Here is a 27,474-nt window from a genome sequence, read left to right as displayed (position 1 = left end):
GTTTAGATAAACTTAGCTCAATAACGATCCTATAGTCATCTCACTTAGATAATCTACGGTCTACGCGGAAAGACTTTCAGCTTTTCAATTGAATCATCAATAGTATATTGCGTAACAAGGAGACAAAAACTGGGTCCTTTCGAGCTGAGCGTAAGTTTGAAATATGAGTCGTAGGTGAGCACGCATGCCAACCGAAGACGAATATTGCAAATACGCGAAGTGAAAAGACCGTGCCACCTTGTTGCACACGATTCTTTACATATCAAGACTATGTAAGGCGTTTTTTCACGATGCACAAAATTGAGTTTAGGATTGCGTAATGTCAGCTTTCCGTACGCCGCGCATGCGCATTTCGCACACTCACTCTACCGTCATAGAAGCGAGTACTTCGTGTACGGAAAACACGCATGAATAAACCCGTAAATCATGCTCACGTTATATAAAATAAATTTTTCCCATATCTGCTTGAAAAGTTTGTTTTTCGAAGTCTGTGGAGCGTGCGTAGAATGCCACATTTCCGAACAGTGCAGTAAAACGAAGGTGGCACGTACAGTGCTTATTCCACGTCAAACCGAACACTAAATTATAATCAATGATTCCAATTTTCTTCTAAGAAGATATGAACGGAGGAAAGTTTCAAAAAATCACAAAAATCGTCGGGCGTGCGAACATTCAAACTACTGTATCATCGAACCCATTAGCCGTGCAAAAAAAGCAAGAGGTCGATTTTGAAGATCTTGAGTCACTCTATGTAGTGGTATATTGCAAATTCACGTTTGACATTATTCAATTATTATTCATTTGTTTATAAATTTCATTAGCATTTTTCATCAACTCACCAATTTAAGATTTTGAAAAAAATATCAGCGTGTTCCCACTTCAATTCTAGATAAATAGTGAAATTTGAAAATGAAAGAGCAAAATTGTGGAGGTATTTGTCATAAATCATGCGTACCAGACACATTTTGTGAATTCTACTCCTTTGCAGACACACGGACTTTTTAAAAGTGATACCGGAAAGCAAAGTTCATTGAAGTTCGAAAATAAACACGAATAAAACTTCCACGATCGAATTTTGTATTGTAACTTTTGCCCTGTAATAATTTGTTCCAACGTCAGCGCAAATATATGTTTATTATCAAATATCACTTTTTATTGATACTTTAAAAAAACAAAGAAAAGCGACGAGATTTGAACAGGGACCGCCAACGTGCCAGCCAACGATCTGACCCATATTACGCAAAGCAGTGAGCAAACGATGATCGCCAAGCAACAAAAGAGAGCGCCGAAACGAAATTTCGCCGAATAAGTATTGTCCAGTAGAATATTTGTTCAACTTGCTCAAAACTCAATTTGAAAAAATAGGCTCGCTAGAGAATTTTATTCCGCATCTTTTTTCGAAATAAACTATATTGATAATTTTTAAAGTTTATAAAATATTTAAAGAAGTCATTCTTGAGGAAAAAAAAATTTAATGCTTCTTTCACTTCAACTCGTCATAACTTTTTTAAATATTCATATTTCTTCTTGAAACCTGCACACGATGAACTTGCATGTATTTCGCGTCTTTCAAGCCCAATCACAATTTTTTATATCAAATACAAACAATCTGGCGATTTTTTAAAACAATTCCGTCAAAATCTTCTGCCGATGTTTTCAGCTGAAAAAGTTTTGTGGGAATTTTTAGCTTCTTAGTATTTATTTAGTTTAGTTTAGTTTACTTAGTGCTCTTATTGTTTAACAGCATTGTTAATTTTTCTACGAGCGCGTCTGCGGTGCGTGCCACTCACATTCTCAAACGGCGGAGCCGTACCGAAGAAACATGTAGGTATGTTTGTGGAATAATAATATCATTCACAATATTCTTGTAAATGATGTTACAGTTTTTAATATGGTTAAATGAATATTATAAGTATCAAAATTATCGATGCGTAATGTTTATTTGCGAAAGGTAGAAAAATTCGTAGAAAAATTAACAATGCTCTTAAACAATAAGAGCTACTAGGAAGCTAAAAATTCCCACAATGTTTTTCAAAGCATTGTGAAAATGTTGGTATGTTTGAAAAATGAAAACTTAAACTTTCGTCACAAAACTTTTTCAGCTGAACACATCCGCAGAAGATTTCGACGAATTTTTTTTAAAAAAATCGCCATAGTATTTGTATTTGACATAAAGAATTGTGATTGGGCTTGAAAGATGCGGAATACATGCAAGTTTATCGTGTGCAAGTTTGAAGAAGAAATATGAATATTTAGAAAAGTTATGACGAGTTGAAGTGAAAAAAGCATTAGATTTTTTATTCCTCGAGAATGGCTTCTTCTTTAAATATTTTGTAAACTATAAAAATTGTCAATATAGTTTATTTGGAAAAAAGATGCGGAATAAAATTCTCTAGCGAGCCTATTTTTTCAAATTGAGTTTTGAGCAAGTTGAAAAAATATTCTACTGGACAATACTTAATCGGCGAAATTTCGCTTCGTCCCCTTTTCGTTTCGGCGCTCTTATTAATGACAGTCAGTAGTATATGTAGTGCGAAAGAGAGTCTCTCAAAAATTTTCTCCTAAACTAACAAACAATAAGGTTCATTGGACAATAAGCTGTTAGCCTAGTACTCGAGAAGGGTCGGTCCCCCTTCAACATACCTGAGACTCATCGAAATTCGTTATTAACAGTTTCGGGGGTCTGTTTGTCAATTTCACGTACAGCGTCATACTTTCCTTCACAGGTATTGGAAAAAATAACGCGTATCACATGCGGATATACGATATCTGATTCGTGTAATTACCACATTATAGAGATAAACTGCTATACGGAATAAATTTTGTCATCAGTTCCAATAACTATTTGCAAAAATAAATATTTATTGAAGATTTTCCTTTAATTTAAGTACGCCTTCTAGTGGAAAAAGTGCAGCTAAAATAGTCAAACAAAAATGCTTGAAATTTTCGCTCTCATTTGAAACCTTAAGTTTAAAAAAAAAAATATTCATGTTTTTAGAACAGTCTCCAACGTCATGAAAAATAGATAAGCTTGGTACCTACTAATGCAAAGTCGTATACTTCAAGAACATCACGTGTCCGTTGTAAAGGACATCCATTCTATGTACTAACTTATTATCAAGTATACATGAAATGAAGTAGTTGTGAATCTCATTCTCCCCTGTACTCTAATCTGCTACATGGATTCACTATGATTCTGTGGGTCATTTACGTGAATTTGACAATGAAACAGAAGCTCTACGATACAAAAACTGCACGGAGAAAAATATCCAAGTTTGTCGTGTAAAAATTAACGTTTATTTGTGTTTCGCAAAAGAAAGAAATTGCTATTCTATTTTCCACACTGCATAGTTTAGCCACTTCTTTTTCATGATTTTTTCGAACACTTTATTCAAAATTTTTCATGCTGTGAAGAATAAAATACTTTAATTTCTTTGTAAGAAATACAAGTAGTATTACACAGGGTCATAATACGTACATGCATATATTATATATATATTTATATGTATATATATGGGCAGATCCATTACTTTTCGCCGAAACGTTGCGGGGGTGAGTCACCGATTTGGCTGCCGTTTTTTTTCTCGAAAGCAGGTCAGAAAAAAAGGTGATCCTGAAAATTTGAGCTCGATGCGCCCAAATCCGGCCGCTGGAGAATTTTGTGAAATTTGAAAAAAAGTCGAGTTTTCAGTCATTTTCAAAAATTTATATTTCAGCTTCTATATTATTCAGAGATTCCAAACAAACGACATCCTTCTCTGTCAGCCTTATATTTTCAATAAAAAAATAGTTAATTAGTTCAAACTCACATCCAGCTTAGCTGGGAGCTCCTGGACTGGACTGCTATTTTCATAATATTTTCCTTATTTTCAACAGGCTCTCAAATCTACATTTTTGATCGCTTCTATGTCACTGAGTTGTCGCCATATAAAGTAGATCGATTTTTGAAAAAAACGCTGTTTTTGAATAGTTAAAACTTTTTTCTATCAACTCGAAATCCTTTCAAATTTTCATTGTATCCCTAAACAACCCTGAAAATTTCAAGTTTGGCTTAGAACTAGTTTCCGAGCTATGAATTTTTAAAAATGTCAAATTTTCGATTCAATATGACATTTTTTGTGGTTTATCATAATATTCGATAATTTTACGCACTTAATTAATACTTACTCGAAATTTGATTGTAGAGTAGGGGGCGAAATGCGCCAGCTGAAAAAAAAGAAAACCAAGGGAAATAATTATTCCATCTGACTTCTCGTTGAGAATTTTAAATTTGTAATTTTTCTGCATTTATTCAAACTGTTTAAATACTTTATAAACTTTTTAAAAATATGCATTTATTGAAACCGCTTAAATACTTTATAAACTTTTTCAAAATATGTAATTTGAATAAATTTAGAAAAATTACACATTTAAAATTCTCAACGAGAAGTCAGATGGAATAATTATTTCCCTTGGTTTTTTTTTTTAGCTGGCTCATTTTGCCCCCTACTCTACAATCGAATTTCGAGTAAGTATTAAAATTAAGTGCGTAAAATTATCGAAACTTATAATAAACCACAAAAAATGTCATATTGAATCGAAAATTTGACATTCTTAAAAATTCATAGCTCGGAAACCAATTCTAAGCCAAACTTGAAATTTTCAGGGTTGTTTAGGGATACAATGAAGTATAATCCGGGAAAATTTCAAGGGATTTCGAGTTGACAGAAAAAAGTTCTAGCTATTCAAAAACAGCGTTTTTTCAAAAATCGACCTACTTTATGTGACAACATCTCAGTGAAATGGAAGCGATCAAGCAAAAATAGGGCAGATATTATGAGAATATACCTTAACGAAAAATATAAGCCGTCAACCGACCTTCAATTTTCAAAAAATGTAGATTTGAGAGTCTTTTGAAAATAAGGAAAATTTTATCAAAATAGCAATCTAATTGGGAGTTCCCAGCTAAGCCGGATATGAGTTTGAACTGACTATTTTTTTCTTGAAAATATAAGGTCGACAGAGAAGGATGCCATTTGGTTTGAATCTCTGAGTCATGTAGAAGCTGAGATATAAATTTTCGAAAATGACTGAAGAATCGACTTTTTTCAAATTTCAAAAAACTCTGCAGCGGCCAGATTTGGGCGCATCGAGCTCAAATTTTCAGGATCACCTTTTTTTCTGACCTGCTTTTGAGAAAACAAACGGCAGCTAAATCGGTAACCCACCCCCGCAACTTTTCGGTGATAAATAATGGATCTGCCCATATATACATATATTAATATATATACGATATATACAGTGTGGAGCATTTAAAGTGTGACAGAGCAATAGTACTCAACTATTAATAATAATCAAAAAAGTTTCACACGAAAGTTACATTGTTCGAGAAGGCCGTCATACCGGACCATCTTATTTCTTTTTCGGTGGAGGCGCCGAAGCTACGTCAAGGTCAACGCTACTTTTTTAAATGGAACAATGTATTTTTTTTCTACGACATTATTACTAACTTTGAGGCAAATTCAGTGATCTACAACACAAGGTCATTGTAGGCACGCGAAGTATGAAAATAGTCGAAACATCGAATTAAATGAAAAGAAAACATTTGCGTCATTCACAACAGTTGACACGGTAACTTGGTAACAAATGTCTCTCGCCATACAGTGGTGGATACCTCGCAACCAGCGAGCATTTAGCAGTCTTACCCTTACCGATCGAGCAAACTCGCCCTTTTTCTTCCTACATTAAGTAAACCAACGAACGGAAAGGGTTCATATTTCCATGGCGCATCGCTCTGTCGTAGCGGAATGCAGGAAAATTATTCACAATCCGAAAATCCCAATAATAATCCTAATTTCCCGAAAATCATAATCCCGAATTCCAGGGGCCAAAAAGTGCAGAGTTGAGATACTTTCCGCAATTCCGGAAAGAGTGAGGAGTAAAATGAGCTATCGTGAGACTGTTTTCATGCAATATTGAGGTCGCTAGACGAAAAATAGGAATTAAAAAAATAAAAAAAGTAAATAAGAGATGCTCTCACGATCACCTGGGCGTACGGCCGAGCGTTCCAACCAACGTACAATTGTAAAAAGTATCTCAACTGTGCACTTTTTGGCCCCTGAAATGCGAGAAATGTCGGAATAGTGACACGTTCCAAAAACCACCCATTTTTTTGACGATTTTCGTATTATGAATAATTTTCCCGAATTCCGCTACGAAAGAGCAATGCACCGTCGAAATTTGAACCCTTTCCATTCGTTTGTTTATTCAATATAGGCATGAAAAGTTTATGAAAATATAGAAAGTGAGTTTGCTCGGTCAGTAAAGGTAGGACTGCTTCATGCTCTTAATACATTACCCTGTAATCGAGAAAAAGTTATATGTATATGATTGGGTCCACGTCACTTCACTCAAAAAAAAACCGTCAAGTCACGGATCTTTGCGCCATTCGAAATATTCGTAGTACTATGTAAAAAAAAAAAAATACCATTTCAAGGATTTTGAAATTTTTTCAAAAATGGTGGAGTCAGAGCTATGTGAATTTTTTTAAACCATTGTTGCACCGCTATGTTCGAAAATTCATATCTCCGAAAGTATTCATCGGAGCGGACTGATCCTGCAATCATTCTGTTGGTAAAAGAATGCCGTTCCATACAAAAAATTATGTTTTGAAAAAAAAAAAGTTTCTTTCAATTCTATTTTACCGTTTCTTTTTTGATTTCGCTGCCATTTCCGCGTGACTAACAACAATTCATGGAGATAATGTTTTTCAGATATCTGTATCTTTCCCCTTCAATCCTAAAAAAAAATCTATGGAGAAAATACCTGGGCCGGAGAAAAAAAAAAGAAATGTCTCGTCGTGCGTCACCGCGTAAATTTCATTTGATGCTCTTCTACTTACCCGGGTTATCCATTCTACGAAAATAGTTATTTAACGTAGCGGTGCAACTGTGGGTTACAAAAATTCACATAGCTCTAACTCCGCCATTTTTGAAAAAATTTCAAAATCCTTGAAATGGTATTTTTTTTTCACATAGTACTACGCATATTTTGAATGGCGCAAAGATCCGTGACTTGACGGTTTTTTTTTTTTTTAATGAAGTGACGTGGACCCGCTCATATACTCAAGTATATTAGAGGAATCAACCCCAATGAACCAGGCTGACTAGCTGTTACCATACTGGATGTGAGATTGATAAAAAAAAACGCACTTAAAAAAAGGATAAATTTTGTTGTTTGTGTACAAAAGGTGTGTATAAACTCCAATCACTATTTTTGATGGTGGAAAACTTTCAAAAATATGTTAGCGCAATCTGAAAATAACTAAGAACCCTAATCAATGAACGAGTTTTTATTTCTCTCTGAGTAGAACGGTAAGTTCATTGAGGGATAACTTCTGTAATCATACATTAGTAACTCATCAAATTATTTAGAATAGAATATAATTGGACATTTGTACTTTGTATTGCATTTTGCATTTCACAGCTAAACTCATAATGATTAATAACTTTTCTAGTCCTCAATTTCCGTAAAACTTTTGAGGGAAATATGAACCATTTTTATGGGTTTGGGCTGGGTTTATAATGTTTTGACAATTTTTTTGTGACCAAACGTAGAGTTAAACTTTTACTAGGGATCCACACCAATAACTATAGTCGCGCTGCCGACTATTTTAGCAATATTTAAGAAGTTAATATCAATTTTTTACCCTTCTTTCTAACGAACAAAATTTTTACAAGAAGTAATAAAATTTATAACTCAAAACTGAATGAGACGAACAGTGATAGGAATCAGATACACAGACCAAATTTTTTTCAAACCACTTCTGACCAGGAATCGTTAACATCGAATTCGTTTAACCAAACTACTTTGGTGCTAAAGTAGAGTAAGTAAAGAATTAATATTCAATTCTATGGAAGGTTTATGATTCACATATTTTTCACAAAATCTCATTACATTTTCTCGTAGGTTAGGGGCTGTACTTAAATTACGTAACACATTTAGAGTTACTTTTTTTAACCCTACCTTCCTCGTGTAACAGACCGCACCAAAATAAGAAACTCCTCCCTACCTCCTATATTGTGCGAAATTTTTCAATTCGTGAAAATATCTAGTCATCTTTGAGCATTAACTTCCATATTAAGTGGGCTAGTCTTGTGCTAAGATTTGCCGCATAAAACTACTTTCTCGTTTGCTAAAGGCAAACTCTGGCGCGCCAAATTGAAGAAAAAATTTTTTTGCAATCACCGTGAAGTTTGATTTCAACTCATTTTGATAAATTAAATACAATCGTTGAAAATGCCGTCCCCTGTACCATAATAAATAGTACAAAACTAGTTTGACTCCCCCCGTGCCCCTAAATTTGTTACGTAATTTAAGTACGCCCCCTGATTGTCCTCAAATAGATAGTTTCTGTTTGAACGGGTGTTCCATTGTCATAAATACTAAGAATTTCTCTTTGCTGAGAAATTGATATGGCGTTACTGTAACTTGAAGAGAAGACACTACGTTTGATGAGTGGTACACTTAACTTATTAGATTCTCAAGAAAATCCCAAATCAACTTTGAGTGAAATAGGCGCATATTTATAATTGGAAGGTTATTACGATATTCCGTGAGTTTATGTGTTTTGTTATGTTACTATCAGTGTGTCAAACGATTTATCGTTAGACTATGGATGACGGAGAATGTTCGTTATAAAATAATTGATGTCAAAATAACCATCCTGAATTCGAGACAAGAGATTAAAAACTTCTGCCGGGGGGGGGGGGGGGGGGGGGCATTTTTTCACGCGAAAATTGTCATCTGGTTGCATGCAAAAAGAAATTGACAATATGCGGTGCCTGTCAATGATATATCGGTTCCGTCGAGAGAAATACAAAAATTTGAAGCATAGAAAAGAATTTTGCAAAAGGTAGAAGCCATAAATTACCATACTTGAACAATAACCCAAATTTTAAATATCGACATGCTATTGCACAGTGTGCGATCTGTGTAATAAGTAGTGCCTGTTTGAGCACTATAAAAAAAGCACTTATTGAATTGGTGAAACTATTCAATAATTAATAGTGGATTATTCGCGTGAAAACAAAATATGAGTTTTGTTGATGAAAAGGTTCTTGCCTTCATTTATTTCAACAATTATTATATCGTGACCTTGAAAAATTATAAAAATTACTTTTCTGTGCTACGAAAAAAAAAAAAAAAAAATCACAAGAGACCGCTATTCCATTTGCTATGAGAAAATGATAAAGAATTCCAATTTCCAGTACTTGCTTTTGCCTATGGAAAAAAGTGAATAATAGATATTTTAAAAACGACTGATGATGTTTCCGATTTTACTATCTCATTTGCTTAATTTAGTTAAATTTAGTTTAGTTTGGCTTAGTACCCATGCTCTATTCTACAGATACCTGTACCAGAGAAAATAATAACTCCCGATATTCTCAATAAGTAGTCGATTCGATAGAACAATCTATGGACGAAAGTGTTCCGAACAAAAACTAATCGACTGCATAAAATAGATTGCACATGATTTATGTATTATTCATATCTGTTGTAAAAATGAGTTTAAATATTTTTTTATAATTTTTCCATGAAAAAAACAATGATATTATAGAAATTTTTTTAAAATAGTTTCACCATACGCATTCTAGAAGTTGCAAATTACAATCGTTTGTAATTTCATTACAGTACGTAGGATGCAAAAAAGAGCTATATTGCTGTATTTAAATCCACTTTTCTCATAACTTAAGTTGTTTGAACAATCGATGTTTAAATTAGGCAGTAAAAAATGTCGTTTCAGAAATTGCTGTTTTCATGTTCCGTGTTGAAGATGTGTTATTGCCTTTTCTGGCAAAATCGATAGTATATTGGGTTGGATGGATCATAGTGACAGTGTATCGAGTTCAAAATACTATATGCCATTGACATCAAAATAAAAATTCTGAAGTACGTGAACTATGGTATTGAAATAAGAAAAGAATTTTAGTGCTACACGTTCAGTCTCTCGTCACAATCACAACTCATTTTTTGTCTCTCTGATCTGGAAGCCTCTTTATTTCATTAGTCTAAACAATCTCGTGTACATCCTGTGCACACCTGACTTTTTCTTCTCATTTCCAGAGCCCTGATTTTGCAGTCTGCTTTCTGCACCCACTTACGCTTTGTTGCTTCACATCTATCTTCTACACTGTATATTTCGACTCCATCTTTTAAACCAATCGCCTCAAAATAAACGTCAAACTGATATTCTAATCATACCTACATTTAATCACCCCTTCCCGGTTAATTCCATAATGTAGAAACGAATAAACGGATCAAAGATCGGTACAATGATAATTAGGAATAGTATTATACCATCCAGGTTACATGTTTACACAACTTGCTCAAGCATGACATACGTAACTCTGTAATTTTGGAAAATGTTGCCATACTGAAAGGAAAAACGATTGTAAGTTTACGTTTCTCCAACTTTAGCTAATAGCATATAAGAGAGATAAATAATCTCTACCCCTTTTTCGGATCCAAAAAATTGGAAACATTTTAGATAATAACATTGTTTCTGATCTTGAAGGTGGAGTTTTTTCTGAGGTTGAATACCGACACTAGTGTTTTAACTTGATGGATTTTCTGCAACCGGACCGTGCAAAAACACTATCATAATTATATTTCAACCAAACACTTATTTTATGATATATCGCATCAGGGCAACAAATGCCTGGCTTTTTTGAGTTTGGACCATGTTTGGATTTGCAATTTTCGAATCTATAAGATTGAAAAGTGACTTTTCTACAGTTAAAAAATTGGCTGACACAGAGCAGAGAACAGTAACTCCCATAAGAATGCGAGGCTTTTACTCGTAATTATTTGCTTCTACTGAAAAATGCCAATTTTTTAGTCGTGTCACCTTTGTCGCCGGGGTGTGATTCGTTATACTTTACTAGAACGGTTAGAAAATCAAGAGATTCAACTAAAATGCAGTTCCAACAATAAAGCTTGTGTAAGGTCTTACATTATAAACTGGAAAATGGCACTATTCGAACTTTTATCAATGATTTTCAATGCATCTTTAACATCTAGAAACGATGATCAGTCTGGAAGTAGTTTGAATGACGTCTACCGACAAGCAGGGCTGGGTAACATTGACAAACAGTTTCATTTTAAATATGAAATTGAAACGTAAAATGCTATTTTGCATTTTCTAATTCAAACAAATTAAAAAATTCGTATTCTTTTTTTAATGTAAAAACGTTAGCAACGCGTCAATTCTTTCCCTCGAATAGAGCAGTGATTTGATAAATATCTTGAATATGCCTATTGAATACACGAATGTCAAATATGTCAACTTGTAAGTTCTCATTCCATAGAGACCAGAGCATATCAAATGATATTCTACGAATAAACAGTTTGATGGTGTGTTTACAATACTTTTTCAATTACTGTACAACGATAAGCTGCATCAAGCAAGAATTTTTAAGACCCTAGTCTTTTAAAATTGTAAAACGGTTTTTCAAATACAATACTTGTCCACCACCATTTACACCATTTGCACGATTATTTGCACATACAGTGGAATGCTAATATGTCCAATGGGAGACCCGTCAACGACATAAGATAATATAAATAAACTACATTTGCTACTCAAAGTAATAATGCATGTAGAAAATAAGATGACAAGCAAAAGATGGTATACCTCAATTATTGGAAAAAAAAAATTATTTACAGTACATTATATACCATTTGATATTTTGGAACTCACATTAAATATCTATGCAATACTTTTCATTTTAAATCAAATTTCGCAAAGCATTTCTATTTCTCTTTGAACATGATTTTTATAAGCATTTGCCATTTTCTATTCTAAATGCATTTATGAATGCATTTTACCCAGCGCTGCCTACAAAAAAGGTAAGCCACATATTATTCCCAATCTGAAATTTGATTTCGCATATGTTACATGTTAAATTACTGTTATAAGTCTTCAATTCCAATTTAAAATCGATTTGTTGACTTGTGATACACTGCAGTAAATACATCACTTATTACCACCTTTATGACAAATGGTTTTAACAACGTAAGCAAGATGATGCAGTCTAGAGTCGTTACTGTAAAACATTTTGTTCAGTTAGATCAAGATAGACTAGTTCAAAAAACTTATGAATATATACATAAAAAGCCATTTGAGAATGGAAGTAAACAATTTGGTAAGAGCATCAAACAAAACTGAAACAAATTAGTATTAAATTCGCAGGAATATTGCTCAAGTAATTAGTGAATTGCTTAGACTACAATTATAGCACAAGTTTTCAGTGCTTTAACATATTTATGCTACTGTCCTTAAAGGGTTTGCCATATGCCCTAGTTGGAGTACGCCTTTTGTAAACTTTACTACGATTCACCCGCATAGCAATCATATGAAACTCGCCAAAAACACCACAAAATCAATCCAGGGTGTCCAGCGATATCAGAATTCAAAATTCCCGTATAATTCCCGTATATTCCCACTAATTTCTTTCCACAACTCCCGTATATTCGTATATAATGATTTCTATGGCGTTTGTGTATTATGATGATATAATCACGATTGAACACCGTCATATTCGATGATGTGTAGAACTGATGAATCCGGGTGGAGGCAAAAATACAGAAAAATCAAAAATTAAAAGCGTCACAATATCGAGTTTTCAAATGCGCGAAAATGTATTTTATAGAATTTCAAAATATACCTAGCTGAATTACAGAAAAGGCAAAACGAAAGGTAAATATAGTATTGAAAATCATGACATGGAACCATCGCAATGCTGATGTATTCTTATTCGTTGTGACAATTTTATATTACAGCTCTCTATACTCTAACTTTTCTACATAAGGACTTGTCTATGTTTCGACTTTCTAAGTATTTAAAAAATTTTGAAATTGCAGTGATATTTCAACGAGATATTGATTTTTAAAAATTCATTATTCAGCGGGTGAATGGAAAAATGGCAATTTCATTGCGAATTCCCGGTTGCTCTGACAACTTCCGGTATAATTTGCATATGATTCCCGGTTGCTGGACACCCTGCAACCACAGTTTGTGTTCAATAATACCCTAGGGGTATGCCAGTCGGAAAAAAGTGACACAGTGATTGCAGACTACAGACTATATCAAAAATTTTATGATTGCAAAAGATTTCCCCTTTTAAATATGATAATTTGACTACATATGACTAGAGAAAAATTTCATTACTACCGTGATTACAATAAAAAAAAAAAAAAAAAGGGACGCCTGTTATTTAGATTACTTCATCTCGAAGTTTACAGTCTTGGAAAGTGAGCCGGAGGGTTGACAGCATAGTGAATAACCTCGAGCATAACACTGGATAAGGCACACAAAACTCAAACTCACAGACTACAAACTGTAGATAGGTCAAATTCCCACCCGCGCATACGCATGACGCAGAGTGCCTACATGCCACCTGACAAGCAACAAATAAAACCATCTTACTGGCGCGGTTTTAAAATTTCATGTCATTAAGGGGAGAGACCCGTGTGACGCGCTGAAAAGAAGCTCATTTGTAGGAATTTTTTCTTCAGCACCATACAATTGATCCTTACAAAATTTTTAGGGTATTTTATTGTAAGTGTGAATGAACAAAATCAAATTATGTTGGTATCAAAAAAAGGTTATCAAAGTAAATATAAATTGATTTTCTTTGCGCGAAACCGTGCCCGCGATGATTTCGTAGACAGTCTAGCGCCTGTTCTATTCATCTGAAATAAAATATTCAAAACAATTACTTTTCTCAAAAAGTATACGCATGATTTGAACCTAATTCGAGCCAGACAATATCATTATAAATGTTGATTCAAATTATGCGTATATTCTTTGAGAAGTCATTGTTTTGAAATTTGATTTCAGATGAATACAACAGGCGCTAGACTGCCTGCCAAATCATTGCACAAACGGCTTCGTGACAAACAACTCAATTAATAATTACTGTGATAATCTTTTTTTTTTGATACCAAAAAAATTAGATTTTGTTGGCTTAAATTTCCAGTAAAATACCCTAAAAATTTTGAAAGGATCAATTGTACGGTTTCTTTGCGTGGCCGCAACATATGTCCGATTATTTTGAGGCACAACTAATTAGCTTTACTTGAGAAAATTCTTTTACATGACTACTTGATTAGATACTTAATCAAATCTAAGAGTTATGCCGACGTTCACACCTGTGCTTCGATTTTATTTGACCACAACTGAAGGCTTCTGCTCGTGACCATTACAAACAAGTGAATGAATAACTTATTACTTATTTTTAATCCACTTGATTTACCTGGGTAGTTTCGTTCTTCAATGGCGAGATTGTCGTGAAATGGTCTGATTTATCAGTAATATCGTTTCAAGTTTCTTTGTATTGCAACTTTTTCAGAAGATTTTCAAGTTCACTAATTTTGAATCTGTCAACAAGATATGGATGTCAAAAAAGCTGCATTAGTTTATCTCCGTTGACGTGCTATTTATGTGAAAAATTGTCACGTTGTAATAATGAAACACCCTGATAACTCGAAATCATCGTTTTCGGGGTGATTATCTGTAAGAAAATTCTGAGTTACGAGATTTTGTTTAAATATATGAGAATTATAAAATTTTGGAAGAATTGACTTTCAGTTTAGAGTACTAAGATGCACCAATATGATTTAGGCAAAAGGCGTAGAAGCTGATAAATCATGGTTACATATGTTTTGAAAAACTTTTGGTAAGTATATTTCGAAAGGGGGCTATTGAAATAAAAATTTGAAAAACTTTACAATTTGTCACACTTCACCATAGGGATGAAAAATTCGAAGAAAGATTATTATTCTTCAGTTTAATCGACAAATGTGATGTAATTTTTAGGTCGGGGTAAAAATGTAAATAGATTAGAAAATACTGGGATCACAATTCTAGAAGATCTACTTTATTGCGATCTTCTGGCAGAGACGTGGCTTAAAAAATTGTACCTAGCGGTAAAAATATGCACTAGAGTGAGTAGGTCACGCTGTACATACACAAATGTGGACAATTTGTTTTTGTAATTTTATAATATGAAATGAAACTTTCATGACAAGATATTTATAAATTTGCAGATAAACAAATATATAGTCCAAGTCAGCTGATGCGATTCGACCTACTTGCTCAGATGTTGCGTATCGCCACCAGATAGCGTATCTGAGTGCTAGAGTTCTCAATAGAATTTTAAAAAGTAGAAATTCGTCAGAATTAACAAAAATATAGCAAGCTAAAACATAAAATCATCAGAATTCTACCAATTCTATGTTCTGGGTAATTATATTTTTGTTCATTCTGACGATTCTGTGAGTTCTAGACTTTGACCTCGCCATATCTTGTCTTTTCTACATTTCGAATTTTTATATTTTGAAACTCTATGAAATAGAGTTTGGCATCTTTGACAAGTCGATATTCCGGCCATTCTATTTTTTGACCGTTCTAAAATTTCAACTCCATCCGTAATTTTTGCTTCAAATCTGCTGTATCAGAAAAACAGGAACATGAAAAAGTGAACTACGTTTTTTTCTCAATTATGTTTACAACATATGCAAGCAAGATTTTAATAATCGATATAAATTATTGTTTCAATGTAACAAAACTTTAAGCCAATTTTTAGGACATTTTGTAAACAAAGAAAAAAAAAAAAAAAAAAACATGCGTAATATAAAAATGCAACTCTGAACGGTCGCAATTTTCGCGAAGAATAAAACATCTACTATAACATTAAGCTTTATTTATTACCTATAAACCACGTTTTAAAAATTCTTTCGAATTTTATGTCTTAGATCGTCTGACTTTGAGGAATGTTGGTGTCGCTGTGAATCATGTCAGCAACAGATACAATTGATAACGACTATAATAAACACTGCGTGCATAAATTTGCATTCAGAAAATTTCTAACTGTGCCTCGATACACCTACTTATGAATACCAAAACCCCAATCGAATTAAATGAATTTTTATTGAGATAATATTTTTTAAATATTAAAAGGATTCCAAGCAGTCAATACGATATCAAATCAAGATCTATTTGATTCTGTCAAAGCCCATGCCTAATCCAGAGGACACCAGCATTATGGAAATACAGCAATTTCCACTTTCTTGTTTACCATAAAAAAAATAATCTCACGAATATAACATATTTTGACTAGATTGCAGCGTTACAATCACCTTGTGAGTATTTAGAGTATTCAATATCTTCTATGTGATAGTCATATCATTGGCCATAGTGTAAGGAGCAGTAATGTTATAAAGTTCAGGTAATAAAAACTTACACATGAATCATCGAACGTGTAATATTGTCCAGTAGAAACTTGGGCAACGGCGGTGTAATGGCCACAGTTGACAGAAGGTCCCATATGAGTGACGATAGAGGTAAGCTTGTACGTTAACGTACGCAGCGACTCTCCTGGCTCCCGTCGTAGATAAGGGCCCATGTCGACAATCTGTTTGAAACCGATGTGCCTGGAAATTTTTCCACCCAAAACACTGAACCGTTTTAGCTGGACACATAGGACTTTTGGGGGACGTTCAAGTGTGAACTGCTTTGTTGCTGGTACACGTCGTTTACAAGCCTCGCATTTGTAATCATTATTGTCAAGCTGCTCCCGACTGAAGTAACTCGAGAGTGCCTCATCCAAAGTACTCGCTTTTCGAATATCCACCAGGAGATCCTAATGAGTCACAAAAACATAGATCAAGCAAAACAACAGACGATTAATTATGGAAGCGGGAACCTGTTTACTTAAAAATTTTAGCCCCCACCCATTATGATGTTCCCACAAGGGAATATGATAATTGATACTGGAGAAATTGGATTCGAACCTGACTGTAATGGAAACTTGAGACTTGAAACTTTTAAATTTAACATTTCTCAGTATGTTTCAAATTTTCTGTATGAAATACTAAAAAATCTGTCTATTAACGTTTTCAGTCACAGTGGGATGCTTAGCGTCCCACCACAAAAAATTCCATGTCTTAACCTTATTACACTTTATTTACAGCTTCAAATAATCTTTGTTACTTCATATAACCCAAAAATCCCTCGAGTAACAAATTTCAGCTAGAATCATTGCATTTTCATAGTTTTTGTGAGTTTACATCAGCCAGATTGGATCCACCATCTTGAATTCAGAAATTGTCAAATTCAGGCCAAAATATTGAGTTGAAAAATATATGACTGAAAGGGTTAAACTAAAAAAAAACCTAGTATTTTCAAGATGTTTGCACTAAAGTAACAGTGTCTAACCTTTTCAAATAGGCCATTACTTTTTATCAAAGTTCTGGATACTTTGTATAGGTTAAGAAAGCTGCTCACTGATTTTGGTAAACTTCATCCATAGACAAGCCATCACAGGCCATCAAACTTTTCCAGAAGTTTTCAAGTTATGCCCAAAATTTCTCTATCAAATTACCGGACTTGGACATTTAGCCTACTACTCGAAATTTCATAATATCAATCTTAGATGCTAAATCAACTATCCCAACAAATTCCAAAAATCAAGTTCAACAAAATTCGGAACTTTCTAAATTATTTTCTACCATTATGAATCCCAAAGGTTTAAAGGGTGATTCGAAATCAGGTGAAAAAACGCGATAACAATTTCTTTTTCAGTAAAATTAATGCCTATATAACAATGGAGTACTACAGAGGAGAGAAATATCTAACGGATATCCGATGAAAATATGATTCCCAAAAATCAAATATTTAGTGGCACTGTTATAGACGAGACCTCTCGACTTCCGCTGGTTTGGTATGATATGAGCTACATACTGACACATACCAGGACATTGTGTGAATATAGTTCATAAGGACCCCTAATTATATGCAATTTTGTGTACACATACATTCATAACATTAATGCAACAAGAAAATATTCAGCTTATTTCAATTAGTGTAAGTCTGAGGGGTGTTGACAAAAAGTGAATAATTACACAAATAACAAATTGCATGATCTTGTTTTTTCTCAACTTGTAAACGGTCTATGGTTTTGATGACTACTTTTTTTTGCCTATGTACTTAGACTTTAATAGACTTTGTGTCGCATCATCATCAAAATACCTTGATATCTCTGAGGTACATTGACATAAAGGAATGTTATTCAATGTAATTATACATAGATCCCTGTCTAAAATAAACAACCTGTTCTTGTATCTCTATTATCCTCGGAAACATGCAAATGAATTGATCAAAATGGGCACCCCGATTGTCATTCCGTCGATTTTTTTTTTTTTTGAGCTTTTAGCATCACGTTGCGTGGAATTTTAGTTTATCCCGGCAAAAATAAACCTATCGATAACAATCAGCATAGCTATCAGCTGCCACATTTCAAAAAAATCAATTACTAAGAGATTCACCTCACCAAAAGATAAACGTGGTGTAAGCATATAATCTCTCTTCAGAGGAAACAGCTTGAAACAGAATTCGAGACAAGTTGGCTAACTGATCAGTCAAAAATGTGACATGCTATAAAACACGCTGCTAATATACAAGACTTAAACTTAAACCTATATGGCCATATTGCATCCAACTATACAGTTCTGCCTATATCCTTCAAAGATTTCAAACTGAAGGGTTAAGAGTCGTACTTGTTGTACTAAATTACGTCTCTAACATCGTAATTCAAAGAGATATAGAGCTACCTTCAGCGCAGAAAGGAATAATACGCTACAGTATTGAATAATAAAATAAATTAAACAGCGATCAAGTTAGTTAGAATCAGTACCCAAACAATACTAAAAAGATTCAAGACCTCGGACTTAATCTCAAGGTTTAACTGCGTGTGGTACCTGGGTGTGCCTAAGCTCTAGTGTCAAAACGATTACTCTTAAGACAAAAATAACCCTCATTGGACTGTTTCTAGAAGCCAGTACCACCGAAAAAATTATTGAATGATCATTACCTGGAAATGTTGGAACGTAGTAGATATATGACGGCACTGCAGGCATTTAACTTCAGTGCGTATATACCCGCCGAATATCTGATTTACAGGTGTTGTTTCTTTAGAATAATTGTCCAACTTGGATGCTCTATGCCTGGACAAATATGCCCTCTCCATGCCTTCCAACAGATAGCGTAAGAATTCGTGAGCATCTTCTTGTTGCCCAGGCACCATCGTTCTGCAAATAACTGTAATGAAGATGTGATATTAGAAAAATAATATTGATTGGGTGTTAGAAAGAATGATCAACTAAGTAGTTTTACTCGCTAAACAATAATCCTTACTAGTAGTTAAGTTTATTAAAACAGCTACACTCACCAAGTGACTTTTACTTATTAGATTTTCAATTTTTCGGATTTTGTTGAAAGTAAAACTGTAATTACACTAATCTCACTGTCAGGGCTCTGAGGAATTCATAATATTTGGGCAAATATAAGAGGAAGACTTCAAAGTTTTGGAGAACGTTAGTTTAAGTCAGTCATGGTGAAGTTAGTAACGTTAACGTCATATAACATGAATAAAAAAAAATAACTATTTTACAAACATAGATTGAGTTTTGAAGGAGTTAAGTTTGCAGTATATAAGTATGTTCTGTTTCATTATGGTTCACGAAGTTCCAATCAATTCTAACATTGCGATATAACGATTCTTCCGTACGTGACATTGTCACATTAACATTACGAACTTCAACCTCATCTGTATCATGAGAGTTGCCTCTATTGTCGAGATGCTTAAGTACCAAATGACATCAATTCACTAAATTCTAAATTAAAACCAAACTTATCAAACCCAATAAAGAATTCATTTAAAACATTTGAAATTATGTGGTGGTGACCTATATAATAGTAATTTTATTGATAAAACAGAACGACCATCCACATCAACTAGAAATTTAATGACTTTAGACTATTGCAACAATTGAAAAGTATAAGGCAAATAATTGCTTATTTTATTTGTTTTATTTAATTAATTATGCATCCGGAATTCAAGTCCCAAAAGATCCAATATTAGATATCAAAAACAGTTGCGTTCAACTACCTATTCAATGTAAGTCAAGAAAAATCTCAAGCAATAAGCAGAGCTTACAGAAATATGAATTTTTTCACAGAAAATCATCATGCTTCCTGGAGAATCAATATTCTATTATGAAATCATCATTCGACTTTGTTCCAATAGGGATACATGCTTGATGTATAAAGACCCAAACTGCGACTTATGACATAAAAAAATGCCTTCACCAGCAGCCCTTCTTCGTTACTCTTCATTACACATTTCATAGATACTTTTTTACAAATGTAGTTGAGTTTGTGTTACTACATGCATCAATAGACTTCAATATGTTTTTGAAAAACATTTAAAGTAATTCACACGTGCAAGCACACTCGAGTTTGACTCAACATTGGCCCAGGCATCTAACAATTGAATAATCTGGAGGAAAAACAATAGTACAAAAATGACATAAACTGGACACTAATTGTAAGTTATCTTATATTCATTATGACTTTGATGAACCGAACAGAAATGTTTAATGGAAGCGGCTGGTGAAATCGCCAAGTTTGGCATTTTTAAATAGAACTAAACGCGCATCAGACTACTCATTTTCGGGACTTAGAAACCACGAACAACTATCTCAAAAATTTTTGAGAGATTCACAAATTTTTTTTCCGAGACATAGGGTCGTGAAAAAAATTACCGTTGCTAGGCATTTTTCAGATAAATCCTGGGAACACGACGAAAAATCGAAAGAAGTTATGGATACTTGATTCGATGGAAATAACACAAACATTGCTAGAGAAAAGACAAAATATGGCTTTCAGTTCTTTTTCTCAGATTCAAAGCCATAAAAAAATAAAAGAAATTCTAAGCAATCTTTACATGGATCCTACGAATCCTAAAAAAATTAATGTGACAGCTCGACATCTTGCTCAAAAGAAAGAGAGCGGGTAGTTTGGAACCTATCAAAGATCGAAACATGCATTACCAAAAACATTCTTTCAGTTTTGAGATGGTTGTTCGTGATTTTTAAGGCCCGAAACAAGTAGTCTGATACGCATTTAGTTCTAGTGAAAAATACCAGACTTAGCAATTGCATCAAGTGTTCCGCTTAAGTGAGATTGGATTGTGATTATTCAAATGGTAGATAAGGCTTATTAGACCGATTAAATGTATCGCATTTGAATTGTACTTACGCTTCAACTTATTATAAATGTAGAAAGGCTTGATAGCATATCCAGATTTCTGGTGGCTGAACTGCAACGTTTTCGCCATTGCACAGGTAAGACATTCTCCAGCTCCATCTAAAACTAACCTATTATCAAAATACCATACAAAACAATCTCATACAAATTTTATGTTTGGTCTAATCAATCTTATGTGGAACTTAATAATATATAACTGGGGTGATGTGTTGCTAGGTTGATTTCTCCAATTACGAGCCTTTTGTCTCACTATAAAAGTGAATGAAGTTGAAACGAAATAACGGATGAAAGGATATACTTATAGATATCTTGTAGGTATTATTGTCATGTCAGTATATGTAGTTCGTAATAGTTGAAATATAAACAAGTCACATTTATCTTCTACTTCCTACAGGTGTCATATCTCCTTCACATTATTTTTCGTGAATCGATAAAACTGCACATTTCTTTATTTATTTTTCATTTGACAGACTCGTAATAGGGATAGCTAAAAAGCATTGCGTATTATGCATAAAGCAAAATATGTAGAGTTGAGAATTTGATAGAAAACTTGATGACACATTTTAGATTTTAAATTTTAATGCCATATTTAATTAGAGCGTCTACTTGTGAGAGTTCATGACTCTGCGTTTCATAACCACATCCTTAAATTAGAGTAATCTCAAGACAATATGGTAGAGTGCAGTAATTAGAAAAAGTAGTAGCAATCAGCTTGTATCATTTTGTAGAATAACGCAACTCAAATGTAAACTGGAATTTGACTTTCACTGACAGTTAGAACATTTCATTGGCCTTCAAATACATTTTTAAATGTAATGGCGAAACCGATTCACATCGAAAATTCGTCAAAGCTTATTTTAAAGACCAATCCAATGCTTGTGCTATATTTTTTTCCATAACTTCATTGGGGGGAGACTGATTTAGACAGCAGTGTCTTCGAGAATTGTTTGTAGAGAAGAGCTGGCATTTTGGAAATTGAAATGAAGTACATACATCATAATATAAAGAATTGGAGGTAAGGGAGGGAAAAAAAAAAGGGCTGCGCAACCGCTGCTTGAAGTTGAGCACATCAATTTCAAAAAAATTGTGCATCGTTTGCATGATTGATTCAGTATGATTACCGTTTTCTCTTTATCAAGAAAGCATAGCGATTAAATTTTATTTAATCTTTGGTCTTTCGATTCATCGTGCATTTCATTTTCACTAATATATTGTCGCTATAGTCACATACATTCATCATACAATTATTTTATTTTGTTAAATATTAATGTATTCATGTGATCTTCAGCAGCAGATTTGATTTTCCACGTTCAAACGTCAAACTTTCGTGAATACTGTCTGCTGGATCGTCGCCAGTATTGTTTACCTCATCCTCACCGACGCATGAGGTCCCTGGCGGATTTCCGTCGTACTAAGACATAATAATCACAGAGCTCAACACAGGAAGTATAGAGCAGTCGGACCACGGTCTTATATACAGGTCTTGCAACGAACTGAAAGTTGAGTGGTAGGGCTAGCCGCGTTATTGTCCAAATTTTTTTTGCCACTACCGGTCACTACGCGGCGCTGTCAGTTATTCATAACATATGAGTGACATTACACTAGGACCTCAATAATTGCAACTGCGATAACTGCAACAATCCCCACTATGCGACCCATATCGATCGGTGTGGCGCGTGGGAGAGTAGCACGATTTTTAAAATAAGGGCGCATTCCGGGGCTCCTCAGAGGTTATATGTATGTAGAACTCGTTGTTATTTTCGGTTTTTTCGAAGGGCAAAGATGCAATTTGCAAAGGTGCAATTTCATCGCACCAATTTTAGCTAATATTTTCCTATATATATATACCCGAACTTAGCACGACACTGTTAGCGACTATGTGCGCATTGTAAGCATGGTCGGGGCTTGCACACCTTCGATTTCTGCAAGTGTGACGCGTTTCCGGTCCCACGCGGTTGCAATTATCGAGGTCCTAGTGTACAACCATTGCAACGTAAGGTTATCTGTGAATGAGTATCAAAAAGATTGGTAGGGTTCCACCAAATAATAATAATAAGTGAATAAGAAGTTTCTTCTCTGCATGCACGATGTATAAGGAGACTCTAGTGTGTAGATGTTGTGTTTACCCTTTTTGAATCCTCGCTTCCGATGAGAAGCCCGTAAGACAAGCAATGCCGTCTATTGAATGATATGCGGATGTGCAAATCATTAATCTACGAGAGAATATTTGTTGAAAGAATGTAAATTCGAAAAATTGGTGATTTCGAAAAACTAACGACGGAGATCGACGGGCAATCGCCCATGGACTGCACGCGGTAACTCCACTATTTCCGGCGGAAATCGTTTGAAAAAATTTCAAAGTGTACTTGGAAACATAAATAAAATATCCTCCAAGTTTAAACATTTTGTGATTATTCCTTCCTGGTTAAAAAAAAATCATGAAAAACAGCAAAATTTCGACCTCATAAACCGGGTTCCCCCCTTAAGAGAGCTCATGTGGATAGACTCGTTGAAGAACTGAAAACCATGCTACCCAGAGAAATGAATGAAGATGAACTGGAAAATATTTTTACTAACATATTGAAAACGTATTTGACAAAGATTTGCTGCCGACAGGGAATGATAATAATGGTTCTACAGAAAATATTAACTGCAGTTTTTTATATGTGTGGATTTGTCTGTCACAAAATGAAAAAACAATTTAAATATAATCATTGCGCGAAAATTTTTGAATTGTCAGATGACAGCATGTTTTTCCTGACGCAGAGTTTGTTTACATAAAAAACTTTGGTGGTTTGATCTACGCAAAGAAAACACTTTTTGAATATTTTTTTAGCAATGGAACATCGTTTTACAGAATGTATAGAAAGGCGTGAAAATAATAGTGTTTATGAAACTGCAATCAAAGCTATCGATTGCCGATTCACGACTACGAAATTCTTAATTATCAAGTTTTTCAAGTAGTTTTTGTTCTTTTCATAAAAACACCATAATAGCAGAATCTATACACAAATTAAAACCAGGAACACTGGAAAACTTATTAGAAAGAAAAGAAAATTAGCAAAATTTTGTTCAATGTAACATTATTCATTCATAATAATAATTATTATTATTATTAAATTACTATTTTTATTATCAGTTACAATATTTTATAATTTATAACCTTTCTCATCCGAATTTTAAATTACGACCGTACAACGACAAATGCGCCACCTGTTGGAACTCTTGCGAAGAAAGACAAAATAAACACAGACCGGGTGGGGCCCTGGTTTCTCTTATTCTTTCTATCTCCATGAGTGAACCAGTTAAAAGGTTAAAGCTTACAGTGATAAAGTCTTTTTGACGCATCCCCGCGGAAGCACTCTCCTCCTTTACCGGTTCCCCCCCCTCGTAACTAGTTATTCCCCTCATGTAGTCTTGATTTTAGTTACGCTTGAAAATTGTTGCCCCGTCAGCAAAGAAGTTTCACTTAAAAAATATTGGAGATTAAAGGTATTTCATGAAATTTTGAATTTTGGACTTCGTTACCTTATTCGAATGAACATTAGAATGTTTGGCTGCTAATTCTGAATGCTCGTTTCAGCCTCGATAATATCATTACTAACATATATCAAATACCATAATAATTTGTTTTAACAGCAATAATAGAGCTCTTTGTGAATAGATTTAATTCATGAAATAAGTCAAGCTTTTCAATCTGTAGTCTTTGAATAGTAGCTGCAAAATTTATCGACCGTTTAGTTTTCAGAAAATGTTATCGGTTTTCATCAATATTTCCATGCGATGGAAGAAATAATTGAGAAATGAATACTTAGAATTGGTATAAGTTTTTCAATTTTCACCAACCCTGTTATATACCATGGTTCAAACATACACACAAATAGGAAGAACAATACTCACTATTCTGTTCACATTTCGACATGTGATGTTGATCCGCCAATAGCCAATTCACAAGTGCAGGTACATGGAACAATGCTTGCAGTGTGCTATTCAGGTAGCAAGTATTACCAACATTGTACATTCCAGCTCCAACTGGCAAGGTGCCCTTCCAGCCAAGAATGATTTTTTGTGCAGGATAGAGTGTCACCGTTGGCTCTGGCAAACTGGGTCCCATTATCTTGTCCTCTCCGTTTTTCGATAAGTTATTGAATGAATCGTTTTTGTTTTGACCAGATTGTGATGGATCGAGCTTCTGCTGTGGCAAACTCAAGACTATATATTTTGCTTTGAGCTGCTCCAAGACTGTTGTTTGATAACTGGCGACCTCTTCGTATTCTATCTGTGACTCAAGGATCCGCGATGCATTTACCCCAACTGTTGCTGACAGATCGTCGCTCGCTTTAGAATGGCTAGACTCCAGGGAATGACGGAGTGCAGCCGCTACTGGATCGCATACACTGACTGCAGGCATCACTGTATCCCCTTGCTACCCTTTTGGTTCAATTAGTTTCTTCAGTCTGTCAAATAAGTAAAAGAACTTGTTACATCAGTATCACGTCGAAAATAAAATTAAAAACACGAATTTTGAGATTTTTTTCATTATAAGAATTGATGAAATTGCTAAGCCAATGGCAAAAAAATTTCTTAATATATATTATAACAAACAAAATTGAAAACAATTTAATCCTGAACAAGAAATTCATAACGTATAAACTAACAATCTGAGAGGACATATAACGGATCAATATTTCATAATTTCAATGAATGAGATCTACTTATAATATTACAAACGTAGCAAACCATACATCTCACGATACAATCAGAAAATATTGAAAGAATGTATTCTCATATACTATTACTCTATGAGGGATTGTAAAGATGAATCAAATTGTGTTTAACTAGTACTTATTTCATCAAGTGAAGAACCTTTTCGTTTGAAAATTTATCATTGTTTCATTCTAAGTTCGCACCGCGCACAAGCAGACTACCTAGGCCAAACCATGTAATAATACAATTACAATATACATCCAACAAAACAAAATATTTCAAGTGTACCTGGAACAAAGGTCGATGTAAACAAATTACAATTACAACAAATCGAGGGATGAATTGAAAAACTCTATGAGGTTGCAGACACGTTATTGAGTTGGATTGTGTCTTATTTAGTTGAAAAATATGTGCCGTAAGGTCTGCTTCCGAGTTCCCATTTTGGACCGTATATCTCATTCCAAGATTGTACTACTTGCTGACAACCTTAAAATGTATGCAACTGTCGGTACGCAAGAAGATGCATCTCTATTTCTGAGTCATATCACCAATGTCCATTGTTGGTACCAGTCTAATGGTCTGATTGTGAGTTTTAATGTTAATGAGTGCTTGTTCATACCTTTATTCAGATTAAACGGATTGGATAATAACTATGTTTTCAATAACTCGCTACTAACTCGTCTTGCTGCTATCAAAGATTTCGGTATCACTTATGACAGTCGCTTAAGTTTTACGGCTCATGTACAACTTGTTAAAAAGGTAGGACATTGAAGAAGTTGTACTGCATCAGTTGAAGATCAAAGATTTGAAGCAATTGGACATCATTAAGATCCTCATTTCACCTGAGTTCTCCAACTACTAACATATGCGTTCAACAATTGGACTCCTCACTACGAGAGATATAACGTAATGCTCGAGTGTGTCGAGCACACATTTTGGAGGTCATTTTATTCATTTCATCTTTTCATTTCGTCATTTAGGTTATGGAGACCTATGTACGTCCTGGACCATGAATACGAGGTACCTAAGTCAGCTAATACATGCACCTTTAAATCCTGTGTAAAATACTCAGATGCTTTCCTACTTTTCAAAGTTTTGAACAACTTAATAGACTGTAATGATCTAATTGCTAGATTTAATTTCCATGTTTCGAACACAATTCTTAAAGGTATCTACAAGCAGTTTTCCATGCTAATATTCCCTCGTGATCTCAGCCATAGGCCATAGGCTTAGTATTTTGGTGAACATAAACTCTGCATGTCTGGAATTATTTAGCTGTATTATTTCTACCTTTGAATCTGCTTCCAAGCAAAAGTTGCTTGTTTATAGTCAATGTAGGCTTGCATTATATGTTTCATAATTTTCATTGATTATTATTCGGACCTTTTCACCTTCATTAGTTATATACTGTTGTGTCTGTGTTAATTGTAGTATTATTCTATGCTCTAACATTGTTATCGCTTAAGTTCTTAAAATGAAAAAAAAATAATTAATTATTTCCCTTGCTCACTGGTTTTGAAACCTCAGCGGTGAGGAAATGCACTTTAAAGTAAAACCCAACACACACAGTAACAAGTTACTTATTATCTGATTTTTCTGTTTTTTAAGCATGGAAC

General features: G+C 34.1%; 1 protein-coding gene across 7 annotated transcripts in view; it reads right to left on the bottom strand.

The window, feature by feature from the left end:
- The window catches only part of LOC124308817 (ubiquitin carboxyl-terminal hydrolase 36), a 43,859-nt gene that overhangs the window by 14,423 nt on the left and 1,962 nt on the right, over positions 1–27,474 (bottom strand). For 4 of the 7 annotated variants that reach the window (XR_006909118.1, XM_046771949.1, XM_046771958.1 and 1 more), the window contains 4 exons: positions 25,052–25,608; positions 21,143–21,256; positions 18,915–19,141; positions 16,287–16,685 (listed from right to left, as the gene is read on the bottom strand). Coding sequence is in view for 6 of the 7 variants with exons in the window: in XM_046771949.1 (XP_046627905.1) it covers positions 16,287–16,685; positions 18,915–19,141; positions 21,143–21,256; positions 25,052–25,562 (1,251 nt within the window). In the remaining variant the exon portion in view is untranslated. Of the gene's footprint in view, positions 1–16,286; positions 16,686–18,914; positions 19,142–21,142; positions 21,257–25,051; positions 25,609–27,148; positions 27,272–27,474 lie in introns of those variants that run through there. The other 3 variants (XM_046771964.1, XM_046771973.1, XM_046771982.1) reach the window with 3 other exon arrangements.

Source organism: Neodiprion virginianus, chromosome 1 (genome assembly GCF_021901495.1).
Source record: "Neodiprion virginianus isolate iyNeoVirg1 chromosome 1, iyNeoVirg1.1, whole genome shotgun sequence".
Lineage (NCBI taxonomy): Eukaryota > Metazoa > Arthropoda > Insecta > Hymenoptera > Diprionidae > Neodiprion > Neodiprion virginianus.
Note: the sequence above shows the minus strand (reverse complement) of the source record. Positions and strands in the feature narration are given on the sequence as shown.